This window comes from Dryobates pubescens, chromosome 9 (assembly GCF_014839835.1).
Source record: "Dryobates pubescens isolate bDryPub1 chromosome 9, bDryPub1.pri, whole genome shotgun sequence".
Lineage (NCBI taxonomy): Eukaryota > Metazoa > Chordata > Aves > Piciformes > Picidae > Dryobates > Dryobates pubescens.
This window is the reverse complement of record NC_071620.1, coordinates 5,268,839-5,283,782: the sequence shown is the minus strand read 5'-3', so window position 1 is coordinate 5,283,782 and position 14,944 is coordinate 5,268,839. Positions and strand designations below refer to the sequence as shown.

General features: G+C 45.3%; 1 protein-coding gene across 13 annotated transcripts in view; it reads right to left on the bottom strand.

The window, feature by feature from the left end:
* Nucleotides 1-14,944, bottom strand: part of LOC104299421 (poly(rC)-binding protein 3) — a 588,572-nt gene that overhangs the window by 40,002 nt on the left and 533,626 nt on the right. For all 13 annotated transcript variants that reach the window (XM_054164280.1, XM_054164281.1, XM_054164289.1 and 10 more), the window contains 3 exons: nucleotides 10,948-11,079; nucleotides 7,325-7,453; nucleotides 5,190-5,264 (listed from right to left, as the gene is read on the bottom strand). In XM_054164280.1, the coding sequence (XP_054020255.1) occupies nucleotides 5,190-5,264; nucleotides 7,325-7,453; nucleotides 10,948-11,079 (336 nt within the window). The remainder of the gene's footprint in view (nucleotides 1-5,189; nucleotides 5,265-7,324; nucleotides 7,454-10,947; nucleotides 11,080-14,944) is intronic.

Genomic DNA, 14,944 nt, shown 5'->3' with positions numbered 1-14,944 from the left:
GGCAGCACTGGCATAAGGTGAGGGAGGCAAAAAATTCCCATGAGCAAGGCAGGATATTAAGGCATGCCTGGCACAACTTAGCACAGGCCTTTGCCTTTTGTGATGGATCCCATGTAATGGCCTACAGATTAAAAACTACAGAGAGTTGATAATTTTCTATTACATCATAGAATCATAGAATTGTTAGGGTTGGAAGGGACCTCAAGGATCATCTAGTTCCAACCCCCTGCCATGGGCAGGGACACCTCACACTACAGCAGGTTGCTCACAGCCACATCCAGCCAGGGATGAAGCTTCTACCACCTCCCTGGGCAACCTGTTCCAGTGTCTCACCACCCTCATGGGGAAGAAGTTCTTCCTAACATCCAATCTGAATCTACCCATTTCTAGTTTTGTTCCATTCCCCCTAGTCCTATCATTACCTGACATCACACAAAGTCCCTCCCCAGCTTTCTTGTAGCCCCCTTCAGATACTGGAAGGCCACAACTAGGTCTCCTCGGAGCCTTCTCTTCTCCAGACTGAACAGCCCCAACTCCCTCAGCCTGCCCTCACAGAAGCCCCCTGATCATCCTCATGGCCCTTCTCTGGACACCTTCCAGCACCTCCAGATCCTTCCTGTAATAGGGGCTCCAGAGCTGGATGCAGTACCCCAGGTGGGGTCTTACCAAAGCACTGCATCCTGTCGGAAAAATGTTAATGTGCTCATTCTCAGACAGGCAGGAAAGCAAAAGGCCAAATTACAATGTATAAATATTTGTACTGGGAGAATTACAAACAGGAACAGAGCTGATTAGCTTAGTTTGCAAAATGCTCATTTGACAAAAGGCCTCCTAGAAAGTAATGGCTCCTCTGCAAGTGATAAAACAATTCATTCAATGGAGCTCAGATATTAAAATCTTTAATGTCTCAGCTGCTCAATGCACATTTCTGCAGCTGAATTTTGCTTCCAGAAAAAAAACCCCAAACACATACCACAGAGAACTTAATGCACGTGAGCATTAGTGATAGGACTAGGGGGAATGGAATGAAGCTGGAAGTGGGGCGATTCAGGCTGGACGTGAGGAGGAAGTTCTTCACCATGAGAGTGGTGAAGCCCTGGAATGGGTTGTCCAGGAAAGTGGTTGAGGCCCTGTCCCTGGAGGTGTTTATGACCAGGCTGGATGAGGCTCTGGCCAGCCTGATCTAGAGTGGGGTGTTGGAACTAGATGATCCTTGTGGTCCCTTCCAACCCTGACTGATACTATGAATGTTCAGGCAGAATTGTGTGTGGCTGGGCTCAATGAGAAAGTCATGGGCATCTATGGGGCATGCCTGTTACTGATAGTTTATAAATGACAAGGAAAGGTTCCAGGCCACCAAAACATGTGATCACCACCATCAGTGGGTCTTAAGCAAGCAAAGCCTGTGTTTAAGTGTTTTACCAAATGAGGAGCACCTTAAGAAGATGTTACACTGCTTTGCTGAGCTGGGGCTCTGTGTGCGGCCAAGCACAGGAACTGTCTCAGGCTGGTTATGGCTGGAAACAGCACTGGGTGAGGGCTTAGGTCCATGAGCCAACAGCAGGTTTAGAAACAACACTTTGGCCTTTGAGCCTGGATTACATGGGCCCTTTCTGATCATGGCTTTGCTTCAAACCCAGCTGACAGAACATCTTTTGCATGGGTGCTTCCTAAGCAGTGGTCTGCAAACCAGCAAGAAACCATCACAAAAACCCCCACCAGCAAACCTAACAGAAGTCACCCCTTTCCTCATCACTCCATACTTCTATACATGTGAGGAAGCAAACAAACTGGACATGCAATAGTAACTAAAAACCCCCAAACATTCAGAGCTCAGAGTAGCTTTGATTTGGTTGTCAAGGAAAACCATCAAAGCAGCATGTATGAGATGGGTCTTGAAGTATCTTTCTAGGTTGAAAAACAAAAGGGAGGTTGGGGAGGGTGCAAAAAAACCCAGCTCTTAATTTCTTAGGCTCCCAAAAAGTCCTTTGATTGATTTAGGCTGAGAAAACCTGTCACTGAAAGTATGTTATACTCTGCCCTGGTGAGACCTCCCATGGAATGTTGCATCCAGTTCTGGGCTCCCCAGTTCAGAAGGGACAGGGATCTGCTGGAGAGAGTCCAAGGGAGGGCTATAAGGATGCTGAAGGGACTGGAGCATGTACCCTGTGAGGAGATCCTGAGAGCCCTGGGGCTGTTTGGTCTGGAGAGGAGAAGGCTGAGAGGGGATCTGATCAATATCTATCCATATCTGAGGGGTGGGGGTCAAGAGGGAGAGGACAGGCTCTGCTGAGTTGCACCCTGTAGTAGGACAAGGGCCGACGGATATAAACTACAGCACAGGAGGTTGCACCTCAACACGAGGAGGAACTTCTTCACTGCAAGGGTCACAGAGCACTGGAACAGGCTGCCCAGGGAGGCTGTGGAGTCTCCTCTGGAGACTTTCAAGCCCCATCTGTTTGTGTTTCTGTGTGATCTGTGCTGGGTTCTGTGGTCCTGCTCTGGCATGGGGGTCAGACTCGAAGATCTCTGGAGGTCCTTTCCAACCCCTAATATCCTGTGACAGAAGAACTGTGCCTTTCTGTGGCTGAGGCATACCAAGTACAGGTTTGGTAAAGGCTCCTGAGACATCTGTACTGTAACATTTCATTAAGGACATGAGCTAAGAGTTTGCTTCCACCAAAATCAAGGGCAACTTCCCTACTGATGCACTGACATTAGTAACAGCAGCCATGTCTTGGTCTATGAACCTTCTTCAATTTAAAACATAAAACTAAATCTAAACAACAATGGAATGTCTAATTTGTTTCTATCAGGCAGGAGTGTTGCATTTATTTGTGGGCTTTGCATATGCTAAATATCAGTAAGGGGCAGAGCAGGGCAAGACAGCGTTCATCTCCCTTTTAGTTCTGCCATGCAATATAGTATCCAAGAAGCATAAGATAACCAAAGCAATATATAAAGCAGAAGCCCCCCAGTTTGTTAAGGAAAACTAGACATTTGATTTTGCTGGTGTAGCTTGATATGCAAGGATTAAACAAACCAAAACCTTTCAAATATGCATGACAAAACTTTTGTACAAGGGGATAGAGGGGCACAGAAAAGGAGAAGCTAGTAGCTTCCCCTGGTCTTTGACCAGGGGGGTTCTTGTGCTGTTTGTTAATTGTAACTCTCTGCAAGTATTGTAAATGCTGTATATTTTGTCCATATTCAGCGCATTCCATTGTAGATTGTAGTTTTGCCTGTAAACACAGCTTTCATTCGCTTCCACCTGAGCTGGTCTGGCAAAGTTAACGTTGCGGGGGAAATTTCAACCCACCACATTACCAAAATTAATTGGTGCTCCATGTTGGGCACCCCTCCCCCCCTGTACAAAAGGGACAAGAGAAAGGAGCAGAGAAAGTTGCTGTTAGACTTAACCACAACAATGCAACCAAGGTCAAGCAGAAGCAAGTTGGTTTCTCTCCAGAGTGAAGAAGCGAGAAGAGAACAAATTGTTTTGGTACAACCAATCTTATGGCAGATATCTCTCCAATGGGATTGTTTAGAATGATCTTTGTTCTCCTTTTTTTTTACACCCAATAGTGATTTATTTACATTTTACTACTTCTCTGTTCAAGAGCTGTGAAAAATTTTAAAGGCATAGCCTAAAACTACCACAAGAGCACACCGAAACTGAAAGCACACAGAAAGCGTCTCTTCCACTGTCTCGCTCGCATCAACAAGGTTGCATTAGAGGAGTGAGGAGAACACTTTTAACTGATCAAACTGAAGATGACAAAGGGCTATTAAAGACAAAAATAGGACACTTCCAACTATTCATTACAAACTGCTCAGAGCACTCTAGCAAACAGCCTGAATATATACAGAGAGAGTGGCAGTGGCAATTCAAATACTGCTAACATTTATACACACACGTACCTTTCTTTAAGGAAAGCACTGCAGTGTAAACTTACACATGGAGCAAATTACTGGAAGCTTTCAGCCACAGACTGACTCCTAGCAAAGTATTGTAGATTTCAATTCAACTTTGGCCACTTTGGAGGTGTTTAGGAGGAGACTTGGGGGGGTGCTTGGTGCCGTGGTTTAGTTTGATTGGATGGTGCTGGATGATGGGTTGGATGTGACGATCTCAAATGTCTCTTCCAGCCTGGTCTGGTCTATTCTATTCCATTCTATTCCATTCCATTCCATTCCATTCTATTCCATTCTATTCCATTCCATTCCATTCCATTCCATTCCATTCTATTCTATTCTATTCTATTCTATTCTATTCTATTCTATTCTATTCTATTCTATTCCATTCCATTCTATTCCATTCCATTCTATTCCATTCCATTCTATTCCATTCCATTCCATTCCATTCCATTCTATTCTATTCTATTCTATTCTATTCTATTCTATTCTATTCTATTCTATTCTATCCTATCCTATCCTATCCTATCCTATCCTATGTCTTGTCTAGTCTAGTCTAGTCTAGTCTACACCTCCCCTGGCACAGCTTGGGACTATGTCATCTTGTTCTGGTGCTGGTTGCCTGGGAGAAGAGACCAACCCCCACCTGACTACAACCCCCCTTCAGGTAGCTGAAACAGGGATGCTGCTCATGTTGGGTTGGGGAATATCTACACTTGCACATATGTAGTGCTTATAACTTCAGAGCCTCATTGCCCCTTGGTCCTGAGGGACTAGGAGTAGCAGAAATCACGTGTGCAAATTTTTACTGCAAACACATTATTTGGTCCTAAACAGTATGAAAACTGTGTGAGAAAAATTATGCCTTTCATGAGCAGAGACATCCTGCTGTTTGATTGCCTCAGGAAACTGACAGAACATCTGAACCTGCTAGTGGAGCTGCAAGCTGAGTGAAATAAACCCAACGGCTACAGCAAGCAGTTTTCTCCTACTCGGGGACCGTTTGATTTGGACACCTCTCAATCAGCAAAAAAGGGCAAACTTTTCTTTATTAGAGCAGCTAGATCTTAAATCTTGATCATCACAGCTTTGCATCAAGTTTGCAGTGCAGTGGTTTCCTCTTCTGCCAAAATGTGAAGCACACAGAGTAGACAAAGCACACCGATACTATACCAAGCGAAAAGGAGTAAAAGTTGAAAACTAACAGGTGCTGGCTGAGGTTGGGCCAAGACGGTGTGGTTTCCAGCTTGAGTCAAAATGGTGTCTGCTCTTACCTGGCCACCTGCAAAAATGATAGGTGCAGAGGCAGGTTTGGGACGGTAGGGGATGGTGGCACCTTTGGGTGGGGACTGCAGACAAAAACACAGAGGGATCAAAATGCAGAATGAAGCAGAGCACGTATTAAAATATCACTCCTTATCTTGGGTCACCTAAGATAACAAAGCATGCAGCTAACTCCCCAGAACACCCTGCCTTCCACCCCATCAACCCAAAGGCCAGTTGTCTGGGCTTTGAGGGAAAGAGCCAGTCCCAACCATGCTGCCCAAACAGGCAAGGCAGGCACTTATTCCTTCATTATTGCCATTGTTGGATGAAGCTATGAAGTTTCATTAAGAATGTGAAGGCATTTCATGAGTGACAGGCATGATTTTGAAATCTGTCTGTTTTGGAAGAATCTGGCCAGGGCTCTGGCTTTGTTAACACAGAGAGCATCTCCTGCTTATTGATCCTTCCTACAATGCTCGCTACTCATCAGGGTTTCTTGTTTTACCAACCCAGTTAAGTCAGCTGTTCAATTGCAAATGGCCAGCCCGATCCTGCTTTTCATCTGACTGAGCTGGAGGGTTGGAAAACAAATCCTCTCAGCTTCAGCAGAGCATAACCATGGAGTTTGTAATGCATGAAAGTGTGCTTGTTCCCTGTAGCCCAAGGCAAGGACCCAAAGGGAAAATCACAGACCAAGGCTTTCTCCTTGGAAATAAAGCAGAAGCATGTGTGTGTAAACAAGGCTTCAAGCTGCCTATGCAACACCCAGCAGAAGGTGTGCTGGTTTCAGTGCACTTGCTACAACTACAGAATGAAACAATAATGTCATTTCCATGAATAAAGGTCATACAATTAACTACCTGTTTCATGTCAGTTGAAGTGTTTCTTGCCAAATGAAATATATGCTGCAAATTAGAGCACACTTGACCGTAGTTAAGGTAGTGTCTTGGTAGTGCTGCTCGCTATTTGCCTACCACTAAAATGAAATACTTCTTATCTTAAAACCAGCTATTAAAAAGTGGCTCTACCTGTGGGGGGAAAAAAAAAGGACTCTCTCTCTGATTTTGAGAAGTGGCTTTTCTTATCTTCCTTAGCAGGTAGCTATTTATTGCATGAGCGTCACTTGGACAATAGACTGTGCTTTATTCACAGAGCTGATAACTATTGGCAGCACATATTCCATCTCTAACAAACAGAACCTGGTTGGTTTTTAATACTTTGTATTTTTAGGAGGAAATTCCCTCCTCACAGTCCTCCAGAAAAAGTAAAAAAAGGAAGCACAAGTGACTTTTCCCCAGTAAAAGAGTGGGGGCTTACTAGTTTTTAAGCTTTTATTTTCATTAGGCTGTATGTCATTGTGATGCAAAGGCTGTGCAAGGCATTTTGATGCACTGCATACTTCTGAACAGCCAACAGCTACAGGGCTGTCTCAAACACTCCACTGTTTCTTCCCTCTTTAAAGAGTAAGAGGACAGTAGGGTGTCAGAGATAATCGTGAGACAGCCTTTGACTAGACTTGGGTTGGCAAAGGCAGAGATGTTTCATGTTCCCTATCAAAAAGAATGGTTACTGGGTCAAAAAAAAAAGCATTATTCAATTTTGATTGGCTGAAATATTTTTCTAAGTTCTATTCATTTTAAACAGTTGAGAAATGTACTTGCATGGAATGAATAGGCATTTTGAGCAAGGGTTAAAATGCCCAGGCTTTTATACAAATGAATTTTGCATCATTTCTTCTAAGAGCTAAAACCTGCCCTCAGAATGAAACATTCTGGCCTTAGGAAGTGACCTGTTCTTAGGGAAGCAAAAACCCCCTGCTAAATCTATGTTATTCTACCCAGAATTATTTATATTTGAAACAAGACCTAGATGTTTTCTGCCCTAGTCTGCATCAGAATCAAGAGCTTTTCCCCTCAGAATGGGCTGCAGCTCAATGCTGGACAGCAACGGTGTCATGACAGCCCTGGCCTTTGACTGCTAAGCCCCGCTGTGAGCAGCTCTCAAACACCAGGCAGGGCACAGTCTAGGAGCCCACTTGAAATTCCTGGTACAGGAGGGGCAGGCAGCACCCCTGGGGAACCCTTGAAAATGGATAATGTGTCTGAACACCTCCTGAGTGAGAGGTGATACGCCGAGCACTCACCTCCAGCATAACCACACAGATTTGTTTCACGCACTGGATGATGGCGTCAGGAGTGCCCGATATAGTCACTGCACGCTCTGTTGAGTTTGGCAACATGTCCCCTGCTACCTGCACCTGGGCTCCTGTGGACTTGAGCAGAAACAAAGCAAAGGGAGTGTCAGCAATGGGCAGGCAACAGCACCTCTCAAAAAGCCAGATATTCACCGATGTGGTGGAGTGGATGCACCTCTCAAGTTTTTTGTCTTTGCTAGGTAGGTGGCAGAGGGCACATGTAAATTCATGTCCAGACAGGGTAATTGGGGTCTGGCAGGACATGGATTTGCCTGTTCAAGCCAATCTGCAAACACTCTCATCCTAGGAAGATTAGCCCTCACTAGCTGTTAATCAATCAAACTGTGACCTGAATTTCAGGACGAGTCTTTTAACCCTCCGAAAGAGAGACAGCTGCAATGCTGACTGAAAAATGGAAAAGGTGAAATGAAGTACTTTTCAATGATGACAATAAAAAAATACATGAAAGAAATGCTGCTAACTGAAGATCTGCTAATCAAATGAGTTGCAGATAAATGGCTCTTCATTCCACTGTTTAGAATAGAACAGAAGGGAACAGAATAGAAGGAATGGAATGGAATGGAATGGAATGGAATGGAATGGAATGGAATGGAATAGGATAGGATAGGATAGGATAGGATAGGATAGGATAGGATAGGATAGGATAGGATGGAATGGAATGGAATGGAATGGAATGGAATGGAATGGAATGGAATGGAATGGAATAGGATAGGATAGGATAGGATAGGATAGGATAGGATAGGATGGAATGGAATGGAATGGAATAGGATAGGATAGGATAGGATAGGATAGGATAGGATAGGATAGGATAGGATGGAATGGAATGGAATGGAATGGAATGGAATGGAATGGAATGGAATGGAATGGAATGGAATGGGATAGGATAGGATAGGATAGGATAGGATAGGATAGGATAGGATAGGATAGGATGGAATGGAATGGAATGGAATGGAATAGAATAGAATAGAATAGAATAGAATAGAATAGAATAGAATAGAATAGAATAGAATAGAGCAGGTTGGAAGAGACCTTTGAGATCATTGTGTCCAACCTATCATTCAACACTATCTAGTCAACTAAACCATGGCACCAAGCACCCCATCCAGTCTCTTCCTAAACACCTCCAGTGATAAGGACTCCACCACCTCCCTGGGCAGCACATTCCAATGGGGGTTGGTCTCTTCTCCCAGGCAACCAGCACCAGAGCAAGAAGACACAATTTCAAGCTGTGCCAGGGGAAGTTTACGCTCGAGGTGAGGAGAAAGTTCTTCATGGAGAGAGTTGTTTGCCACTGGAATGTGCTGCCCAGGGAGGTGGTGGAGTCACCATCCCTGGAGGTGTTCAAGAGGGGATTGGATGTGGGACTTGGTGCCATGGTTTAGTGCTCATGAGGTGTTGGGTGACAGGTTGGACTTAATGATCTTTGAGGTCTCTTCCAACCTTATTGATTCTATGATTTTATGATTCTATGGGTACATGACTGAACACAAAGCTGCTCAGTGTGTGGTGTGAAGAAAAAATTAGACCACATTTCAAACTGGATGCTCCCTTTTCTTTCTTTTCCCCCCCATTTTTGTTTTATCTTATCTGATGTTTGACTTTTCTGGGTATCTGTACCTCTAGCACAAATTACTCAGCCAAACACTGTTGTCATTTATGTGCTTGCTTCCAGTGCCAGTCTTACTTATTCCTTGACTTTGGTCATATGTCAGCAATGACGAAGAAAGTAATATTTTGTCCATTTCTCTTATGCTTAAGAAAACATAGGCTGTGACTTCCTGCTACAATAGCCTCATCAAAGCACCTAGCCAAACACAATCCTTTGACATCCATGTACTCGACTAGCAGGTAATTGCTTCTTTAACTATGCTCACCAGAATAAGTACTTCAGTCATTCAGTGTACACACACCAGCAGAACAGTCTCACCTTTCAAAGCCTGTATCCTAAAGGCACTCACTCAACTGTTCTGGATGAGGGTGCCAACATTTAATATAAAATCCTGTAAAAATCTAGAGCTAAGCACTCCCCAGCTCATGCTTCACACTCACATCAGCTCCTATTCTAACAAAACTAAGAAATCAGCTGGATTCCTGATGCCTGCTGGTTCTCCTAGTCACCTAAGAAATCTGGAGGACCAAGAGGAATCATGCCTTGTAACTGAGGTCACCTCTGTGTGCTCTGACAGTGGCTCTGCTTCTGACAGCAGCAAGGCTTTAGCCTGGCTTTGCCTACTGCCTGCCAGGGCGAGAGCATGAAGCCGCTCATCAGGCTTTCTGACTCACTCTGACCCAAACACCAACAGTCTGGTGGCTGTTCAGAATCTGAGTCAGAAATATCCTATGTGTAAGACAAAGTGAACAGCTTCTTTCAACACAGGAAATGCAGTTCAACACACAAAGTATCTTCTCCCATCTACAAACAGTTCTCCGACTAAGCTTTGTTGGGAATAGAGAATAAAGGAGAGAAGGCTTCCTGTGACCCAAACATCTGCACAGAAATAATGAGTCATAGAATCATAGAATTGTTAGGGTTGGAAGGGACCTCAAGGGACCTCTAGTTCCAACCCCCTGCCATGGCCAGGGACACCTCACACTACAGCAGGTTGCTCAGAGCCACATCCAGCCTGGCCTTAAAAACCTCCAGAGATGAGGCTTCTACCACCTCCCTGGGCAACCTGTTCCAGTGTCTCTCCACCCTCATAGGGAAGAACTTCTTCCTAACATCCAATCTGAATCTACCCATTTCTAGTTTGGTTCTATTCTCCCAGCCCTATCACTACCTGATACCCTAAAAACTCTCTCCCCAGCTTTCTTGTAGCCCCCCTTCAGATACTGGAAGGCCACAATTAGGTCTCCTGAGAGCCTTCTCTTCTCCAGACTGAACAGCCCCAACTCCCTCAGTCTGTCCTCACAGGAGAGTCATGCATGGAAGAATTAAAACTGGCACTCTAGGACAATTTTCACATTTTCTGGCTAAAGGACAAAGTGGCTGCTAGCACAGCACATCGAATGAATGCCTACAAATAAAAGTCTGTATTTAAGAAAGTCGATAATGGATTGGCATACATGAAATCAAGTCACCTAAGGCACAGTGAAATGAGGGAGAAACAGGAAAGGAGGATGAAAACATTATTTTTTTTTCTGAAAACTAGATCAAGTGCTTGATGTGCTCACCTGATTCCCCAGGGCTACCTGGGTCTTCCTCTGGCTGCCAAGGTGGTAGCTAATTTGGAAATGACTGGAGTATTTCTGGAGAGGAGGGTGTGCCTGAAGAGAAACTGTGGCTAAAACTGCTGCTTTGCTAAACTGTGCATCGACAATTAATATGTTGCAAAGCTACTTATTTCATGCCTGGTCTATAGCTTTAAGGCAGAAAGAAAGCTACAGCTGTGCTGGACTCCTGCTTCCCCCTAGCAAGACTTTTCAGGCTTCTCACCCAGCACATCTGCACATTCACGTGAGGAGCGAAGCGCACGGGTCATCAGTGACAAAACGCACTGCAGTGGGACACTGAGCTAGCCAGCATCCCCAGCAGACATCCCAACACTTACCTCCCTGATTTCTTTGATTTTGGAACCTCCTTTTCCTATAAGGGATCCACACTGACTCGCCGGGACGACGAGTCGCAGCGTTACAGGCGGTTTGCTTGTCACTGTGCTGTTTGTCATCGAAGCGTTTATGTCCTGCAATCACAACATCAGGAACAATGAGTGGAGGATTTGTCATTCCTTGGTAAGCACTGAGCTGTTTGTGGAGATCTGGGGAGCATAAAAGCAGTTGTGGTTTGTTTCTGTTGCTAGTAAAGCCACCAGCTCTGCTGGCGATAAGCCCTAAGCATGAACTGCACAAGTGGCTTGTGCCAGAGGAGCTCTTCTGCTGCCTGGCACTGCAGGTTGTGGCAGTTTCAGGCTGTACCTTGAAAATCTTCCACAGATCTTGAACAGAAAGTAATAGAACGTAGATAAATCACCACTGGATGTACAAAGGAAAATAATGATAAATTCTGAATAATCCCATTGGACAGAAAATCCCATCAGGAACAGTGTGGCCAGCAGGAGCAGGGAGGTCATTGTGCCCCTGTACTCAGCACTGGTTAGGCCACACCTTGAGTCCTGTGTCCAGTTCTGGGCCCCTCAGTTTAGGAAAGATACTGAGTTGCTGGAAGGTGTCCACAGAAGGGCAACAAAGCTGGGGAGGAGTTTGGAGCATGAGCCCTATGAGGAGAGGCTGAGAGAGCTGGGGTTGCTTAGCCTGGAGAAGAGGAGGCTCAGGGGAGACCTTCTTGCTGTCTACAACTGCCTGAAGGGAGATTGTAGCCAGGTGGGGGTTGGTCTCTTCTCCCAGGCAAGCAGCACCAGAACAAGAGGACACAGTCTCAAGCTGCACCAGGGGAGGTTTAGGCTGGATGTTAGGAAGAAGTTCTTCATAGAAAGAGAGATTGGCCATTGGAATGTGCTGCCCAGGGAAGTGGTGGAGTCACCATCACTGGAGGTGTTTAGGAAGAGACTGGATGGGGTGCTTGGTGCCATGGTTGAGTTGATTAGATGGTGTTGGGTGGTAGGTTGGACTCGATCATCTCAAACGTCTTTTTCCAACATGGTCTATTCTATTCTATTCTATTCTATTCTATTCTATTCTATTCTATTCTATCATTCTATTCTATTCTATTCTATTCTATTCTATTCTATTCTATTCTATTCTATTCACCCAACCCCTCTAATGTCTTCATTGCAGAGGAAAGGATAAAGCTTTTCTTCCCACTGATTGATGGGATGCTGCTCATTACACTGGGGATCACAAGACCAAGCCACAGGCTGCATAATGCTTGCCCAACAACTCATGAGAATCTCAGTGTGGTTTGCTAACCCTAGCTGTGAGTTGAAAAGACCTTCTCATACAGCTGTAAGATGCTATGGCACAGCTATTGTACTCCTCACAGAAATGCTGCCCAGAAGATTGTAAGGGGAAGGCCAGAAAACATTCCTTTCATGTCCATTTAACTCACTTAGGATGCACAGGAGTTCTGGCAGACAGAACTGATGTGTTTCTCTACAGTCTTGTTTATCAAGACTGAAAACAAACCAAACCAAATGCCTATACTGTGTAACCAGGAACCCAATTTTTTATCTTGAACAGCTCAGCATGCCTTATTCATAGAACCATAGAATTGTTTTATTTGGAAAAGACCTTTGGCATCATGAAATCCACCTATCAACCCAACACCACCATGGCAATTAAGTCATGTCCCCAGGTGCCATGTCTCCACGTTTGTGCAATGCTTCTAGGGATGGTGACTCCACCACCTCCCTGGGCAATAAGGTGGGACTTGGCCTTGTTAAACCTCACAGTATTGTTGGTGTGGGAGCTCAGTGACACCAGCACCAACTGCTACAGTAAATAATATACTGTAATTCTGCACTTGCAATACTGAAGTGTGACCTTGCTTGGCCTAAAACAGGAAAGAAAGTAATCTGGAACAGAATGAGGCACTGTTCCATGCCACAAGACAGGTACCAAATCATTCCTCTGTCAGCCAGTAACTCACATTTTGTTTAGAGCCCCTGTCAGTGAGAGAAGGATAAAGTACAAGTCATGTCTATTTTTCATCTGGAAGACATCTCACAGAATCACAGAATCAACCAGGTTGGAAAAGACCTCAAGGATCATCAAGCCCAACCTATCACCTAACACCACTTGACAACTGAACCATGGCTTCAAGTGCTACATCCACTCCATTTTTTGAACACCTCCAGGGACAGGGACTCCACCACCTCCCTGGGCAGCACATTCCAATGGCCAATTACTCTTTCTGGGAAGAACTTTCTCCTCACCTCCAGCCTGAACTTCCCCTGGTGCAGCTTGAGACTGTGTCCTCTTGTTCTGTCACTGGTTGCCTGGGAGGAGAGGCCAACCCCCACCTGGCTACAACCTCCTTTCAGGGAGTTGTAGAGAGCAGTAAGGTCTCCCCTAAGCCTTCTCTTCTCCAGGCTAAACAACCCCATTGTAAAAGGATTTGTCCAATCAGGAAGAATAAACACAGACATATATAGATCTCACTGCTGACCTCCATCATTAGATCTGTCTTCCAAAATGTAAAGCTGACACATGAACACGTTAGTGGCAGGTGGAGGTACATGATCATCCAGGTGTAGGTGAACAGTCCTCTTCATCCACCCAGCATGACCCTAATAATGTCTCCTACATCCATATCATATGTGCTCTGGCCTCAAAGCCTTCACCACACTTACTGCTTTCCAAAGCACTTCACAAAAACTGGAAGCTGCATTTCTCTTTATCTTCTTCTCATTTAAAAAGAGCAAAGTACAAAATTACACAGGCTCCAGCAGGGTGGAGTGCATAAAGGAATTAGTCCAGTTTATCACAGTATCACAGTATCACAGTATAACTAAGGTTGGAAGAGACCCCAAGGATCATCAAGTTCAACCTGTCTCGGCAGACCTCATGACTAGACCATGGCACCAAGTGCCACATCCAGTCCCCTCTTGAACACCTCCAGGGATGGTGACTCCACCACCTCCCTGGGCAGCACATTCCAATGATGAATGACTCTCTCAGTGAAGAACTTTCTCCTCACCTCCAGCCTAAACTTCCCCTGGTGCAGCTTGAGACTGTGTCCCCTTGTTCTGGTGCTGGTTGCCTGGGAGAAGGGACCAACCCCTTCCTGGCTACAACCTCCTTTCAGGTAGTTGTAGAGAGCAATGAGGTCACCCCTGAGCCTCCTCCTCTCCAGGCTAAACAACCCCAGCTCCCTCAGCCTCTCCTCATAGGGCTGTGCTCAAGGCCTCTCCCCAGCCTCATTGCCCTTCTCTGGACACGTTCAAGTGTCTCAATGTCCTTCTTAAACTGAGGGGCCCAGAACTGTACACAGGACTCAAGGTGTGGCCTAATCAGTGCAGAGTACAGGGGCACACTGACTTCCGTGCTCCTGCTGGCCACACTATTCCTAATGCAGGCCAGGATGCTGTTGGCCTTCTTGGCCACCTGGGCACACTGCTGGCTCATGTTTAGGCGGCTGTCAATCAGCACCCCCAGGTCCCTCTCTGTTTGGCAGCTCTCAGCCACTCTGACCCCAGCCTGTAGCTCTGCATGGGGTTGCTGTGGGCAAAGTGCAGCACCTGGCACTTGGATTTATTGAATGCCATCCTGTTGGACTCTGCCCATCTGTCCAGTCGGTCGAGGTCCCTCTGCAGAAGCAGAGCAGTACAAGGCTGCAGAGCAACTCCTCCAGATCTTCTTTTTTTTTTTTGATAACATTAACTAGAATGTTAAAATCATTCTAGTGCTCCCATGTCTTCCTACACCTTCTTATCCCCAGCTATACAGCTGTAAGGGATAATTAAGGGCTCAAGGGCTTCATGTGGGCATGCAGATTCCTCCAACCATCCACCTCTTTTTTCCTTCTGTTTGAAGGTAGCTGGGCCAAGCTCTGTCTGCTCTGGAATTTTCCTGTTTTTTTCATGACTGGATAAACCTCCAACAAGAAGGTATGCATGGCTCATTTATAACTTCTGAGACAGTGCTTTATTT